General features: G+C 36.7%; 1 protein-coding gene and 1 long non-coding RNA gene across 3 annotated transcripts in view; one reads left to right on the top strand and one right to left on the bottom strand.

Moving 5' to 3' along the window:
- SOX5 (SRY-box transcription factor 5) overlaps window positions 1–18,070 on the bottom strand; it is a 399,062-nt gene that overhangs the window by 205,469 nt on the left and 175,523 nt on the right. For both annotated transcript variants that reach the window (XM_073788966.1, XM_019936434.3), the window contains exons 4-5: window positions 11,403–11,489; window positions 2,772–2,944 (exon numbers count right to left, since the gene is read on the bottom strand). In XM_073788966.1, the coding sequence (XP_073645067.1) occupies window positions 2,772–2,944; window positions 11,403–11,489 (260 nt within the window). The remainder of the gene's footprint in view (window positions 1–2,771; window positions 2,945–11,402; window positions 11,490–18,070) is intronic.
- Window positions 751–12,816, top strand: LOC141275897 (uncharacterized). Its single transcript, XR_012324499.1, has 3 exons — window positions 751–882; window positions 10,451–10,614; window positions 12,689–12,816. It is a non-coding gene; the product is annotated as an uncharacterized lncRNA (long non-coding RNA).

Raw genomic sequence — 18,070 nt, 5'->3', positions numbered from 1 at the left:
CAGGGCTCGAACCCGTGTCCCCTCCATTGGCAAGCGGATTCTTAACTACTGCGCCACCAGGGAAGCCCTGAGCAGTCATTTTAAAAGAGCCTATCTCTCTACCTGGCACCCTCATCCCTATTTTTCTGCTTCATTTTCAACATGTATTTTACTTATTTATTGTCTATCTCTTCCCAACTAGAATTCAATACACGAGGTATTTTGGTCTGTTTTATTCCTTGCTGTAACCTATTAACTAAAACAGAAGCTGGCATCAAATTGGTGCTCAACAGAAAGTTGTTGAAAAGATGAATGTGGAATGGAGCACAGAGTAGGGACACAGTGTACTGACTAGGGAGTGTTGGGAGTAGGGTCAGTAAAGGAGTTCTCAAGGTGAGAGAAACCTAACCTGAATCTTAAGGAATAAATACTAAGTGTCCTTCAGAAATATCCCTGTGTCCCGATGAAAAGATCAGTGACTACCAGAGTGGTGATGCTGTGATCCAGCACTGCACGGCGGAGAGGATCTGGGAGAGCAGAACGGGCTCCAGGAACCTGACCGGTAGCTCTCAGGAGGGATCTTCTCTCAGGCTGTATAGGCAGCATTGCCTGGCAACGCTCCAATACAGTGGAGAATTTCTGGAAGAACCTAAGGATTTCTGAAGTTCTAAGGAGAATGTCAGAGTAAGTAAAAAATTCTAGAATCTGTTGATGATATTTGAGGATGGGCCAGAGTGTGAAAGAGAAAGTAAGGAGCCTTGCTCTCCATTAGTAATTGCTCAGATTTTTTAGGACAAGCATGCCCTCAGGCCCATCGAAGTATGGCTTCTCTACAAAGAAATATCCCCATCTGAGTTCCAGTTTCAGAGGCTCCTAGGATCTTCTGAATTCAGATGTCTGAAGGTATCGAGGGTTATGATCAAGAAAAGAGTGGTGTTCTTCTAGACTGTCATGGGCAATCATTCTGAGCTGTTTCATCACAGGGGTAGAGCAAGAGGAATAAGGGCCATCTCCAATAACAGGCTAAATATATACTTAAGGAAGATGGTGACGCATTTCATTAAAAATAAAAATATCATCTTTCAAGCAGAGATGAACCATCAAGTAGAGAAAAGTAAACAGAAGGAAAGGAGGGCTCCTCAAATGTAATCTGAATGTTCCTCCACCTCTTTCAACTCTGCTAGTTTACACTTTGACAGCTGTCTAGAAGGTTTTGCAGTATTTGTGTAGATACAAAAGTACCCTTGACTAAATAACAGCCCTCCTCCACTTAAGACGGTGAGTGCACTAAACGCAGAACATGGGACGGTAAACTAAGTTAGTCCTAGAAAAGATGTACCATCTTTATATGTAAGCTCACCCTATGACACCTTCTGTCTTTCCTTCCCATGACTACCAAGCCTCTTTTAAGTAATACTTCTTATGCATTACCTCCATTTCCCCACTATGCATCATTCTTCTACATGTCAATTCTTATTATCTGACTTCTGCTACTAAAGCTCCAGAGAAGCCCCATGCTTAAAGGCTGACAATGAGAGTCTAAATGACTTCTAGTAGCTTCTTGCTTCTGGATATGTTCGTTTTCCTCTCCCTACCGGCTATACGCCAGCATCTCCCAAAGATCTCTCTTCCCTTAATTCCTTTCCATTTTCTCATGATATCACCACTACTCTCATTTAAGGCCTGTAAACCTGTCATTCCTCTGCATGAAACACCTTGGCCCTAGATATTAATACCGCTGCCTCTCATAGGTCATTTAGATCTGAGCTTAACTGGCAGATCCAACCACCCAAACTAAGATGGCAAAACCCAAACTTGTCATATTAATCAATATTTATTAAATTACTCTCATGACACTTTTTCAAATCACTTATCACTCTCTGAAGTTATTTTGGTAATTTTTCTTTTCCTTTGTTAATTGTCTCTCTTTCCACTAGAAATTAGGGGCTTTGTCTTTCTGGTTAATTGAGGTAACTTCAGTAGTTAGCACAGTGCCTGGCACACAAGAAGCACTTGATTACTATATTTTGAATAAATGAATGAAACTGACTTTCTCCAGTGGTTTAAACTACCATCTCTATGTAGATAATCTAGGAAATGAGGCTCAGCCCTCTCTTCCAAGCTGTTAATTGATATTTCTATTCTCTCACATACTTTCAGATGGACAACCTGACGACAGCTCTAATTCCGCATAATAAAACCACCTGCTTTTCCAAATCTGCCCTCCTCTTGACCTTCCCTGTTACCCAGGCTCAACGCTTTTCCTCTCTCTTTAGCCCACTTAAAAAATTCAACTGACCATAATTCTTCCACCTATTTATCCCTTCTTTCTCTTTCTCCATGGTCATTACCCTATCTGGTTTAGAGTCTCACACCTTATTTAGATGATCATAATAGCCTCCTAACCAAACCTCTTGCCCCATGATTGGAAATTGACTTCACTTGTTGAATCCTACCTAGCCTTCCAAGTTCACACCAAACACGTTGAATGAAATCTTTCCTAATGTCCCTGACTGGAAATGGTCTCTTGACTCTCCACGGTTCTTTTTGGTACTGTGCTCATGAATTTCACCTCGATTATAATCACTTCCAAGTTATGTACCACTAAAATAGTTAATAAGCTTTTTCAGATGAGTTTTTTGCTCGCTTTGGTGTTTTGCCTTTTTATTTACTTTAGGCAAGGCAGGGGGCAGAAGCTTTTACTGATCTTTGTTTGCCTCCAAGAGTGACCTATATGCTGCAGGCAGAATGATACCTGAGGAATCTGACTGTGTTCTCTAGTTCTCACTCACCTGTTCTTGCTGCTGCTTGGCCAGCTCCATTTGCTGGCGCTGTTTCTCAATCTGAGAGGCAGCCAGTTTCTTCTGCTCATCATGGGCAGCCAACAGCTGCTCTCGCAGACTGGTTAGCTGATTGATCATCCCCATGAGCTGTCTCTCCTTCTCAGCGAGGCTTTCGGGAGTCCCTGAAAATAGATGGCAATAAAACATGTAAGAAAAGAGAAATAAGAAGAGAGTGGTTTTTCGATGACAATGACTCTGGTGTATAGAGAATTATTACATGAGTAAGGTTTGACACACAAACATATACTTACCTTCTTTTAGATTATAACTCAACAGTAAAAAGTGATGGCTCTTTACTCATTACAAAATAGGATGAACAAATATTTTGATTGTTTTTATTTATGATGAGTAATAATCTGTAGCTGTTTTCCCCCTTTTATAAATAAATAAAAAAACTGTTGGCTGAGCATTTATTATTCTTAATGTTCTAAGCTGGGGTTTGATGGAAATAAAAAGAGGCTTAAAACACAGTTCTTGGCCCTAAGTAGTTTTTTTTTTTTTTTTTTTTTTTTGCGGTACACGGGCCTCTCGCTGTTGTGGCCTCTACCGTTGCGGAGCACAGGCTCCGGACGCGCAGGCTCAGCGGCCATGGCTCACGGGCCCAGCCGCTCCGCGGCATGTGGGATCTTCCCAGACCGGGGCACGAACCCGTGTCCCCTGCATCGGCAGGCGGACTCTCAACCACTGCGCCACCTGGGAAGCCCCGTAAGTAGTTTTTTTTTTTTTTAATCAAAGAGGCAAGACAAAACATGAAAATTTAATAACCACAATTATTAAGAGATCAAGGGTATTATTATCAGTAATACGATTCTTCTTTTCTTAAAAAGAGAATCTTGAAGAATCAGAATTAAGGAATTCTACATTTAAAAAGGAAAACTCTATTAGTTAATCACGTTTTAGACTGTTTTCTCATATGCCACTCAGAAGCTTTCTTCAAAAATAGAATATAGCTAGCAGAAAAAAGATTCAAGTTTGAGAATATAAATTTATGCTCTCATGAAATAATGAAATGTAGTTGGAAACTAACTGATCACATTATGGCCACCCAAGATTACAGTTAAATCCAAGATTATAGTCGTTAGCACCATATGTTGTACCATTATTGACATATTTATTTATTGAATCTCCCAGTAGAGTATAAACTCCATGATAGCAGAATTCTAGCTTTTTTTGTTTAATACTACGTCCCCAGAGTAATGCCTAGCACATAGTAGGCACCCCATAACCTTTTCTTAAATGAATTAAATAAATAAACTTCTTAAGATGAGAGAAAAGTCCTTAATTGAGTGATAATGTATGATTCTATGCAAATAGATAAATAACCCTTATTAGGATTACTTAAGTTAAGGATGCTTTTAAATACATTTGAAATAACAAGAAAAAATCTTTGGAAACTTATATTTCCCCAATATTGTTCTATTCTACCAAAATGCAATAGATATATGGCTTGAAGTTACAATCAAAATCACAGTAAATCTTTGGGAGTTTTGATATAACTAAAGGAAAAGTAAAAGGAAGGAAGAGTCACTCAGGAAAGGAAAAGTTCTAGAATTTTGATGCTGAAAGTAAACTAGAGATTATGTTTCTTCCCTCAAAAAAATTACCACACATTTAATTCAAAGCAACAGTCAATCTTTGCCAGGATGTTTTTTTTTTTCTTTTATTGTTGGTGTTCCTTAGATTATCAGTGTTATAATTTGGACAGGACTCGAATTGCTTTGATTTTTTTTTTATGGAAATGTTGTTGCTTTCAACTGGTAATCCACCTGAAGGATCTAAAAGTCATTCATTACTTTGCCTTTAAAAATTCTGCCTAATGAAAGTGCCTCAAGCAGCCGCATAACACAGGGAAATCAGCTTGGTGCTTTGTGACCACCTAGAGGGGTGGGATTGGGAGGGTGGGAGGGAGAGGCAAGAGGGTGGGGATATGGGGATATATGTATGCATATAGCTGATTCACTTTGTTATACAGCAGCAACTAACACACCAATGTAAAGCAATTATACTCCAATAAAGGTGTAAAAAATAATAATAATAAAAAAAAATTGGAAAAAAAAAAAGAAAATGCCTCTACTAGAGTGTAAGCTCCAGAAGGGCAGAAATCTGTCTACTCCATTTGCTACCATTACATCTCCAGAACATAGCACATGGCAAGACAGATAGCAGTATTTGTTGAATGAACTGAAAATATAATGAACAGAAACAAATTTAAGTTATTCTAAATTTACAACTAAAGCTTTTCTCAATGGCAGTCTTATCCAACTAGAGTAAAAGTCAGACCCCCTCATCAGAAGGTATGAATGGCATTATTCTATTTCATCAAAGGAATATTTAAGTTATCTAACTTACAAACATCTGTGCATTGGTCTTTTTCATTGACAACAAATGCAATCAAACTTTGATAAAATTTAGTTATATATCCTTTACTGCAATATAGATACTCTTAGAAGTTGGAATCTATTAAAATTACATAAGGAATGCAATCATGTATTACATGACAGTATAAATTGATATTCTAGTGTACACTGCTAATACGATAAATATTCTTACCTTCTTTCCGATTTCTGTAATTTATTTTGAAAAAATAGTTCAATTCTTTTTGCTTCAATATCTTAAAAGGTGGACTTTGGCTTGGATTTTAAAGTATATGTACTATGGAAAGCTATCAGGTTTTTTTTTTTTAGCTGCACCGCTTGACTTGCGGGAGCTCCCTGGCAGTGAAAGCACCAAGTCTTAACCACTGGACTGCCAGGAAATTCCCGTGAAAGCTATCAGTTTTAAGGGCGACTATCAGAATGAAATGGAACAACTGAAAAGTAGCTATGGTCTTTACCATTGTTACCCCATGGCTGGATATTTTGTTTCTGGGACGTTAGGAACAAGAAGTGTGCATTACCATTTGTACAGTGAAAGCAAGGGTCGTTCTTACCTTTTTTAAAAAGTATGGTTCTATACAATTTCTTACTACAAATGTCTACCTTTTAATGGAGATTGTAATTTTATAACCTTTTCCCAAGATTATTCCATCTGCTTACTTGGGTATTGTACTTAAAATGTAAAAAACAGCTTTGTTTTGTTTTGTTTTTAATATCACATTCAATTTACTGCACTTAGAGACTGGAATGTAGTTAATAATATCCATCTCGAAACATGGCATTTCTTGGTTATCCATTCATCAAATACGTACTGGGTTCCAAACTTTGGGCCTACAGTAAGCTAGATAGTCTACAAGGAAAGTTCACCATGGAGGCAGGCTAACGATGGGTGCCTCTCAAAGGGACTCTTCATCTAGCTGTGGTGGGTCTGAATATGTTTTCATGTTTTAAAGGATTTTAGAGATCACCCATTCCAACTTTACTAAGACGGACTACCAAGCATCATGTAGAGAGCACAGGCTTTGAAGGCAGACAGAATTAGAGTCACATCTTGACCCTGTCACAACTAAAGCACGTGGTTTGGGTCTCTCTGAGACTCAATTTCTTCCTACATAAAATAGGAATAAAATGACTTTGTTACAATAATTTTGTAAAGGATGTTAGCAAAGTGGCTGTACATAAACAGGCATGTAATCAATGCAACTGGTTTTAAATGAGGGGATAAGGAAATAAACCAAAAGAGGTAACCTCATTTCCACAAGTCTTTGAGAGAATCAGGGCAACAAGACACCAAATCTTTTTAACTACATCATGCTTCCCTAGTAAGAGAAATGTTAATTTAAAAGAGGAAAAGGTTTTAGGTAAATTCTATTATCCAATGATCTGGATAGCATAAGCTTTGGAGTCCACATCTACAAGAAAAAACAATGGTTTTATAATTATTTTAATTTTAGGATCTTCACAACCCTCGGACAGATGAATACTTGTTAAATGAATGAATGTATTTTTAAATGAGAAAAATGTTGAGGAGACAATATTTTTATTTTCAAATATAAACCCTAGATTAAATATGCAAGAGTATCTGCTTAAAATATGCATTATTAAGTGCCTGCTGTAAAAGGTATATATAACTTCTCTTTTGTTTGTTTGTTTGTTTTGTTTTGTTTTGCGGTACGCGGGCCTCTCACTGTTGTGGCCTCTCCCGTTGCGGAGCACAGGCTTAGCGGCCATGGCTCACGGGCCCAGCTGCTCCGCGGCATGTGGGATCCTCCCAGACTGGGGCACGAACCCGTGTCCCCTGCATCGGCAGGCGGACTCTCAACCACTGCGCCACCAGGGAAGCCCTATAACTTCTTAACTGGTGAACTGGATTATCAATATACAAATCAATGAGAGCCAGTGGCTGATTGGTCTCTTCCCATCGCTTGCTGTGTTTATACACTGGAATGAGGACTCTGGCTTCCCAAGACAGAGCAAGTAACTGATTTGCAGAAAACATAAAGTCGCTTTCTGCTTTTATAGACACTGCCAAACCTATTTTAAAAATTTATATTCTGTGCCCCAGTAGTCTTTCTTCAGTTCTTATGAAACAGTTTTTACAAAAAGTGAAAACATTACTCATAAGCAACTACAAGGAACTATAAAACAAGCTTAGCAGATTAAAAACATTAAACATTTACTTTATTTAAAAGTACATGACTGTATGTTATGTACCTTCCTTATGGCTGACTCTTATGTTAAACAAATTCCAGATACAACAGTTCCCTCAGAAAATAGTCAACATTTCCAACCCCTCTGAAAAAATGTGAAGAAATATATATATATATATATATATATATATATATATATATATAAAATGCACAAATGAAACAGTCACAAGGTAATTAGCAAACCATGTGTTTCTTAAATAGTTACTGGACTTTTAAAAGAATGGGTTTAAAACAGCTTTCAAAGTTATACAAACCCTTACATATCTAAATGCTGAGATTTTAGTTTCCATGTTTTAAATTTATAAAAATCCAAGGATACCTCTTACTAGATTATTACCTGGGACCTGATTCCTGTTCCAAGCCTGCTTATTTTCAAATCGTCTAATGTTATTTAAACAGAATCATCTCTTTCAAGCCATATACTAAATCTACATATCTCCTTCATCTCAAAATGTTATGTCACCTAAGAGGGGATCTACTTTCATCCTCGTGTTGAATCTACATAGCATGACTTTAATTCATGAGTTCTGAAAGACCATAGTATTGTGGAATGGATTATTTACTTGAATCCATTATTGGCATTCTAGAGCTGCTTGGTGTTTGCCTTTATGTCCCATCTTCTAGAAAGAACAAAATTATAGCTTTCAAAAAGAGCCAATTTTTTATTATACCGACTACAACTGGCATTTTCCTTAATACCAGATATAACACTTTACTGGCCTAAATTAATGCATTCTGAGCAGGGTGAGAAGGGTCTACCTGGGATACCAATGGGAAAGAAACAAGGCTCTGAAGAATTCTTCAAACAAGGCAGGTAGAGAAACTGATCTAGGCTTTTCTGAGTGCCCTACTCAGAAAACCTCTCAAACAATGCCCTGCTTTTATAACCTGAACAAAATAGAAATATTTTAAGAGAATTTTGCATGAAGATATTTTTGTTATAATTTTACAAATAAATTTAAGTCAGTAAAATACACATTTTGCAATGGCTTTGTTGAAAAAGAGACGATCTGTTTAGATTAGTCAAAGCTGCCATGGATCCCCAGATACTGTCCTCAGGTGACGTGCCAATGCAATGACCTTCAGTGTAATGGAATTTCATGCTAGCTGAAACAATGTGTGATGCTACTGGCTGCCAACTGGAGTGCAGGCACTGTTTTTTCCCTTCTCAGTAACTATGAGGCTATAAAATGTATTTCTTCATCTTTCACACAACCATTACTCAGTGCTTCTGCTATAGATAAGGGCAAAGAAACCTCTGTAAATGGCCAGTTACACTATACGGCTGATTAGAGAAGAAGAAACAAATTATGTCTGTAGTCATCTAATCAGTTTATAATACATATTGACTGTTTGCTATCGGTAGACCTTTTTAGTCAAACTCTTTTGTTCTGGAAAACTGAATCCAGTGTACTTTTGTGTGTGTTTTTTTAGAGAATTGTTTCTAATGTAACTTTAAAACCTAATTACTTCACATTTCCAAAGTACCAGACCATAAAATGGTCTAAATTCTAATCTAACATGAAAAATAATTTTATGCTTTCAGAAATGGGTGACCTTTCCTAACTCACACTGTTTCTTGAAAAATGAGATTGACTTTAAGTGCGTATGACAACTCTTTATTGACAGCTAAACTATCCAGACCAAATGCTATTTATTTCTCCTCTTTTTAAAAGTTTATCATTTTCACTTTTTAAATAGTAATCGTAAGAAACACTTCGTTGAATTTTGCCAAGCTGTAAGTTTAATCTTTGTCCAAATACGCTGAAAGTAATTCACTCACAGCAACTTGAAGCCAGCACTTAGGAACTGAGCTCTGCCCTTACTTGGCTGTGGTCTTAGATATTCAAGAATGGACACACACACACACACACACACACACACACACACACACACATGCATTCATTCACTCACTCATGTTTCCTGGAACTAATTAAAAGTTAAGTGAAAACTGACCAGTGTAAATGGAGGAGAAGAGTTTCAATCCACAAGAAGACTCAGTAAATACTGTAAAGGCTGTAAACATCCTAATATATACAAAGGTTCTACTCAGATACATTGCTCTGAATTATCAGTAATAAATTATCTAATAATTGAATAAGTTCATATTTTCAGATTAAAAAAAAGGTCATGCTTATCCTTCCCTACCCTGACTGAAAACAGTCTACGCATACATGGGACTTACACCTTTATCTGCCTCATAAAAAACAGAGGCCAAAGAGCTGGGCTATTGTTCTTGACTAACTTCGTCTGAGGTGGTATGAAAACCACATTCCTGGGCAGCACATAATCATAGGGTCTGACCGCCCCCCACCCAAGAACCATTAAGTCAAATTCATTTCCCCCCAGAGGGCAACACACTATTGTATCCTCTCCACTTTCGAGCCACCTATGAACAATGGATAGTAATTGCAACTGTCACGGGCAGTCAATAGGAAAAGTAACCCAGCGCTTTTTTCCTCCAGTTTTCTGCCAAACCTGATCCGAGCACCTAACAACCATGCCCCCAACAGAAGAAAGATCTACAGTTGCTTTTAAATGCATCAGAAAACAGCTTTTTTAACAGAACCAGAGGACAATAACTAAACTTGTGCTCTGAATGTGAAGCTTAAAAAACTCAAAATTAAAGACAGAAACTTCTTTTGTGACTGTACTGCAGCTTCCTGAACTAACCCCACAGGCAAGCCTGAAAGGACAGCTGAGCTTCTTTCCTCTAAGCTTATCATCACTGCTGTTGCTGCTTTTAAGTTAGACTTGTGAGGAAAAGGAGGGAGGGAAAAATGTTTGTCCTCCAATGGAATGAGATCACAAGGCTTGGAACAGGCGGTCTTCTCTGCTCTGCTCTCAGTTATTACCCAGGTCACAGGAGAATAAAGAACCTTGGAGAATACATCCTGCATCTCAGGTGCAAATGGGTTAAAATCCAACAAAATAGAGGACTTGCTGCCTCAGAAAATGAAACTTCTCTGTTCTCTTTAAACTTTGTCTTCAAGCTCTTTAAGGGACATTAATTATTACTTGTTTGAATTTCATTCCATTATAGGTTCTGGTTACTTAATTTGCTGATTAGCAGGAATTCATTCTCTCACCACCCATTCACATCTAATCATAGCCTGAATATATGTAAACTCCAAATATATGGATGAAAAGTGAGATACTCAAGCAAACATTTTATGGAAGTTTCCCAAACAGAGATGCTGACATCACGTAAGTCAAACATTTGAGAAGACTGATTTGTGCTTTGCCCTTCTCCAGGATGCTCTGAGGTAGTAAAGCCTTAAGAGAGATGACTGACTCTCAGTGGGAGAACACTTGCACGTACACACATATGCAAAAGAGTTATTTACACACAGATTTCTACATGTATATCAATATAAATCTGGTGATATTTAAAATATATATTCAGCCTCTATCAAAAATATAGAGTAATACATAACAAAATAATATTAATAAGTAGTTTTTCCTTAAAATTAATCCTTTAGAACTCAGATTCAAAAGTGTCCTATTGGCAACAAATAGAAAACCATAGATTGCCTGCTATGCTCTGAGAAAACACACTTTTTAATTAATTGAAAGCACCACTTGATTTTATTTTTATATGAGGAATTAAACCTTCTCCCTTTGTCATTCCTGATTTTAAGAGGAGATTACGTATATTCATACTTCTAATATGTAGAACGTATAAAATCATCTCATACAGTTTTTAACCCTGCTGTAGATACATTTGTACTTATAAAGTAAGTCATTTAAAATTAAAAAAAAGAGATGAAAATCAAATACTGTTAAAGATACAGTGGGGTTATTCTGTTAAAAAAACATACTATTATAAGGCACAGAGAGAAAATAAGAACCACTGTACATCCCTTTTCAAGCTAGAAGGAAGAAACACCAAAGACAGAGTGCATGGGGGCAGAAGTACTTTATCACCACTAATATTTCTAAATATCAGATTCATTTCGGTACATTTTAGATCAAAATAATTGCAAACATATTACCTTTTATTTCACCAAAGTTCCCTGATCCCATTGCAAGAAGCTTGTCTTTCCAGTCCTTTGATAGTAGCTTTTCAATACTGGGGGTTTCTAAGTAAAGAAATAAAAACAGGTAAGCAAATCAATGTGACTATCTTTATAACGAAGCTCATTAAAAGTCTATCTGCTAAAAAGAAGGCCATCCCTACCCTGGTCCCAGTTCATAATGACTTCATCAACAAACTGATAACAGGGGAAGAAAAAAAGAATGTGTTTTGTCACCTGCTGTTTCAAAATCATTAGCTTTTTCCTCTTGTGGAACAAAGCTGTACTAATTCTTTATGACAATGGGTACATATAAACCTGCAGTTCATTGTTTTCCAATTTGGTGAACAAATTCCTGCTATAATGGATGCTTGTCAATTTCAGGGTGTTAGTCTGCAGTCAAAAAATAATTATGTTGATAAAATGCAGAGTAAAAAAAAGGCAAAGAATTAGCTCTTAAATCTGCTACATGTAATTATGTCCCTCTGTGTGTTTACAATTACATCCACTTCATAATATGTGTTTAACATCGTGTGGTGGTTAGCACACTGTGGAAAGATTTGCCAGTACCGTGAACATATAAAAAAGAGTTGGTGTAAAAGAAGCTTTACAAAGATTGCAGAATCCAGACAAGTAAGTAATGCCTATAATGGAAACTTATTATTTGCTTATTTCAGATTTGTATCACACTCTTTTAAAATGTCCTGTATTAAGACAGGACACACAGATTTTAGAGAGCAGGGTTATGTGGTGGTCTGACATTTGTTTCTATATGTCACATGTTTTTGATCTCTCCTTTTGTGTTGAATTTTAATGTATAAGTAAATATAAATGCTAATAAAACTCTGAAACATCAAACTCAGTTCCAAATAATGTAATTTTATATTCTTGTCAGCATTTAGATGGGTACACAATTACAATGGCTTTCAATCCCACGATTAGCACTGCATTCAGTTAGAAAATGGTGTGTACTAAAAGATAAGTGTCCCAGTATGCTCCATCTAAATAACAATACCCACACTTATTATCTGGATCGAAGACACACACTGCCATTCTCCACATTGGTGTTTATGCGTATTTGTGTTTGTTCAGACATTTGTTTACCCCCTACTAGGAGCATAAAGGGAGTACATGTTAACTTATCAAAGGGACAGTCTGGCCTAGAGACTCTAAGATTATTAGAAAAGCGTTAATTTTCCCCACAATAAAATGCATTTTAAAGCGTCTTCAGCATCATCTTGGCTAATGCTATCTACTTTTCTCAGGCCCTCATCTTAAAGACATCAGCTATCAGAGTCACAAAGCCTGCGTGGAGCTTTCAACGAATGGGAGGTGAAATTTTCTTTGGAAAAACTGTGGCAGCGTGGATTGCTTCTTTTTCAGATGTCAAAAACTTGGGGAAAATAAAATAGTGAAAAGCTCTGAATGATGACTTCTTCACATAGCCTGTATGTATAGTGTGTACATATACACACACACACCCCACAACTACTATGTACACATTTACATGGAATGTGTGAAATGTTTTTTTTTTTGTTTGTAACAAAATAAATCTTTCTATTTTTTCACATTTAAGGAAAAAAGATCCTAAAGATTTTACTTTTTCTTAAAACATCCCTATTTCTATACCACATTGTTTTGAAAATGGTAATGACAATTCTGAGTAATAAAATGCATTAAATCTCTTCTTACTGTAATCAATATTTCTGTTCACTGAGGCTTTACAAGTAACTTTAAAATACTTCTGCAGGGATAGCCAATGTTTCTACATTCGCTGTAAACACTTGGTGAGTGAAATCATTTTTTAAACCTTATCAGAGTAGGTCAAACAAATACCACTGTTTCTTTTTTCCAGCACTCTACAGAAATTCTTGAGTCGCATGTAAACAGGGTCCAACCAATATGGTATTTGCAGTAGAGTACCGTCAGTCATTAAAAGCTAACAAACCTTGTAAAGCAGGAATGCAGCAATAGAAATCCATTGTGCACTAACAATAGGCCCCTGAACCTCCCGGCACCAAAAGCAGACCATTTTACTTTTAAGGCTATTGTCTGCAAAGTCCATGACAAAGCTTTTCCCCTGCAGCTAGACAAAATATTCACTGTAGTGTGCTCATAAAGAAACAGAAGTCTTCTGTCTAAGTTGCAGAGTTAAAGAAACAGCCGCCAGATTTCTGAAACCTGCACAACATTCCTGGCCTCTTTATTAACTTGCATAAAGATAGGAGGCTCTCATACAAAGCCAGTTTTTTTCAAGTACCTGACTTTTAACATACACTACAGAAAAAAATGAATAACTTCTTTAAGACCAAGTAATTTGCAAGATGTAAAATCAGAAATATATCTAACTCAGGGTTGTCATGCCTGTGGATGAATAAAGACAATAATACTTGCAACTTGGATGAGGTTTAAACTCAGATTCAATAAACGTTTATTGAACAGCCTGTGTGCCAGGAGCTATGCTAGATGCTTTTACCTGTATTCTCTCACTTAATCAAAGCAAAAATCTGAAGACTCAGATTGTGTTATTATATCCATCTTTCAGGTTAAGAAAAAGACCAAAGGAAGAAAAGGATTTGTTTGAGGTTTCACCGTATGTAACGGGCAGAGCTGAGTCTTGGACTAAGGTTTATTTTTTTCCCTACAAATTCCTAAGTCTCTTATTGATGACGATAATGATAGCTGCCATTTTGAGGGTTAAGTGAGAAACAGTGTACCAGGTCCTTTACATGTGGTATCTCAAACTTCTCATAATAATCCCCTGAATTAGATATTGGTATGTCTGTTTCACCATTAAGAAACCAAAGCTTTGAGAAATATCGTGACTTGCCTAATACGGAGCTAAGTTCAACTGACTGGATCCCAAAGCCTTTGCTCTTTTTAGTACACACACATTACTGCATTTCACCTGCAAAACAGCCATGGACAGTCAGAAAAACTATTGTTATTAACTCCAGTGGATGGACGAAGTAAACATTTGAAAGGATAAATTGAATGTCCCAGGGTAACATGTACCTATGGGCAGCATGATGAGATTAAAAGCCAAGATTCCTTACAATTTTCAATATGTTCAGGAGGTAGTCCCACTATATGACTTTGAACTTTAGAATTTTGGATGATTTAAGGAAAACCTATGACCATATAGCAGATATATGCATTGAAATGAAAATGCATTCATAAGGTGGAAGGACTATTGGGCTATAAGTCAAACAATATGCATTCTCACCAGGACTTTAACACTATCTAGCTCAGGGGGACCAAAAGCATATCTTTTCACCTACTTCACCTCTCTGTCTGAATTACTGTAAAACAAAGAGCTTTAAGCAAATCCATGTTCAATATTCTACAACTGCTACTGTTTGAATTTATTTCCACTGGTAGTTCATGAAGAAGTGGTATGAAATGATCTCACAATAATGATCACAATAAATGGACACGTACCAATGACTGAATTTCTCTGAAAATGGTAAAGATCCCATAGAATATAAATGATTAAAACCGTGAAAGATCAAATGGCAAAATCTCAATATTTATAATATACCTGTTCATTAGTGTGTGAATATGATTAAAGTGAAATCTGACACAATTATGTAACTGCTACTTCAGCGCTTATGGAGTAAAAGAGATAGTAGTTATCTATTAAATATTCCACTTTCTAAGATGTGATTTTAAAAAAATGCATGTAGAATTGTATTTTAAACTGTGAGTATGGTATGTTTCTGGACATACAGTTATTCCCAAATGTTCAAATTCTGGACTATCCATTATTTTCATGTTAAGATGTATCATAGTTTTACTTTAAACACTTTAAAGAGTCTCCTGAGATTTACTTCTCCCAAGCATTGGAGTATCATGATTATCATTAAAATTAAAGCTAGAGCTCTCTATATTAAAATAAGCATGACAGATAATAATAGTTATTATTATTTGCATGGCATTTCAGTTTACAGAATGCTGTCAGATACAATAATTTGTCAATGTTGTATATTATCATTATATCCATTTTGCAGATGAGAAAACCAAGGCTCAGTAAGAAAACCAAGGCCCAGCATCACCTAGTCAGAAAGTAGCACAGATGGAATACAAAACCAAGGCCTCTTAATTACAGAATCTGTCTTTTTAGGGGTAAGGTAAATGCATATCTATTTTTAAAGAGAAAATAAAATAAATATTAAGAAATAAGCTGTAAGATAAATTAGAGAGAAATGAAAGTTATCAGTCAATCCATTAACAGGAAGATGACTCTAACCGGATTACTTTTGTCTCTTTCTGCCATCAGGACCCTTTTGATATGTTTGCTTGCTTTTCCCTTCTTACCCTTGCCTCTTTTACTCACATATGGTTCTTCACATCAATGCCTATGGCAATCCCCACCAGTGAATGGCCCCCCTAACTGTGCCAGCCATTGTTACAACAGCATCCTGCCTCTTTAGGGCCTGCTCATTCCCTATAACTCTCACTCCTTTTTCCCTTCAGTGCCAAACACCCTTAAGACTGACTCCCTCATCTGGAACAATGAGACCCAACCCAGAGACTCATGCCAACATATTGTAATTCTCCAACAAGTTCCCAGTGCCAAGAATTAAACCACATTCGCTCCAGTGCAGTAGCTTTACACACAGGCTCAGGTTTTTGCTTTGTGTTTATGTAGGGTTTTTTTTTCCTTAATCTCCCTTGAGCTGCAGTGGCAGAGCTCATTGAAAAAATCGAACAAGCAAAAAATATGTATGTATAATATGTGACTTTTTAAACAAAGTCCCAGGAGTTAGGTCATACCAAATCTACCACTGTTTATACTTTAATTTTGTGGCTTAAACTAAGCTGTGTTATTCCTGACATGTGATAGGGTGCACATTTAGGGATGAAAGTTTTCTTTTGGAAGGAACAACAATATGGCTGAACGTCAAAAATATACTAATACCTCCTTCAAAGTCAAGAAGTAAAAGCATGTGTCGATTATTCATATCATAGAATCAGCATTTTAAACCTGGAAGGAGCTTTAGATAACATTTAGATAAGCATTCCACAAAACTAATTTACTAAAACATATACTGGACATAAATTTATGTTGGTTGGTTTACTTGTAACCAACCAACATAAATTGCTTGGTTACAAGTAACACTAAAGCAAACAAATAAAATAAGCATTCCACTGTCGTGTAAATCTAATTAACATTAAACAAATTGACATTTCTTTTTCTTACAAGATTTAGACCACTTTATGTGTTAACAGACCGTCAATCTTTACGTGAGTTATGGATTACGTATTTGACCAAGGAAACTAGTGTTGGGAGATGACTGTTTTGCTCAATCCAAGTTGGGTAATAACTAGACCAAACTCTTCATTTTACAGACTGAAAATCTAACTTAAGGTTACAACTTGCCTAAGATAATAAATCTAATTAATGATGAAGGCAGCACTTGAAGCCTAACTCCTAGTTTAGCGTTCTTTTCCATATACCACGCACCGCGATAAGTTCTTTTAATAAAGAGTCAAACTTTTCAAAAGTAAAATGTTAGTCCAGTTTTATTCACCTCATCTAGTTTTAGACAATAATTAGATGATAGGTGGTCTGGGTGGTGAACGTCGGTTAGAATTAGGTACTGTTAATTCAATATTCTCCCCTTGGAAGCTTTCACTTGATGGCTCCCATGAAAATATAGAATAGTTAGTTATAAATGTTAGTTAGTACACTTGGCTAACTATAGTTTTCTTCAAAAAGCTAATTACAGTCTTGCTATTTACTTATTCAATTACTGATAATAAGATTATTTTTGAGGGGAAGGTTGGGCTAAATCTGGAAATCATATACCAGTAAGAGTTCAATTCATGTTGACAGTAGCTGCATGTCTAGACAACACTTGGGGGCAAATATCAAACAATGCAATGTTAGTAATATAAAAACTTCTACATATCTGGAGTGGATCTGGGCACTGAAGACCAGAAGGCCTTGTAATAGTCTCATTAGCCAAGCACTACAGCTAGTCCGCTACTGGAAACATCAAGTTCTTCTAGGAAATGTTAAAAAATAACACACACCACAACACACAATAGAAACACATCTGAAATTCCAAAGCATTAGGATTTCAATAAGCCTCATTTTATATGTAATCATCCTGAAATGAATTAAGCTCTAGAAATACTTTACTTTTAGTAGTGCCAAAATATTTCTTTGTTTCCACTTGAAATTTAATAAGAGCTTGGTTAAGAGAAAAAAAAATTCTTTGGCCTGCTGACTCAAGTTTTGAAATTTTTAATGTGCAACCGGTTTTTGGAATATTGCAATATCTAAATCATTACCCACAGGCTTAAATTTTCTCAACGTACAGGCTATAACTGTTAACACACCTGTTCAATTATATCCAATCTTATACCATATTTTAGAAGAATATTTTTTCATTACATGATTTAATATACCATAATCAATATGCTAGGGGCTTCCCTGGTGGCGCAATGGTTGAGAGTCCCCCTGCCGATGCAGGGGACACGGGTTTGTGCCCCGGTCCGGGAGGATCCCACATGCCGCGAGGCGGCTGGGCCCATGAGCCATGGCCGCTGAGCCTGCGCGTCCGGAGCCTGTGCTCCGCAACGGGAGAGGCCACAACAGCGAGAGGCCCGCGTACCGCAAAAAAAAAAAAAAAAAATCA

This window comes from Tursiops truncatus, chromosome 11 (assembly GCF_011762595.2).
Source record: "Tursiops truncatus isolate mTurTru1 chromosome 11, mTurTru1.mat.Y, whole genome shotgun sequence".
Lineage (NCBI taxonomy): Eukaryota > Metazoa > Chordata > Mammalia > Artiodactyla > Delphinidae > Tursiops > Tursiops truncatus.
This window is presented reverse-complemented; position numbering and strand designations above follow the sequence as displayed.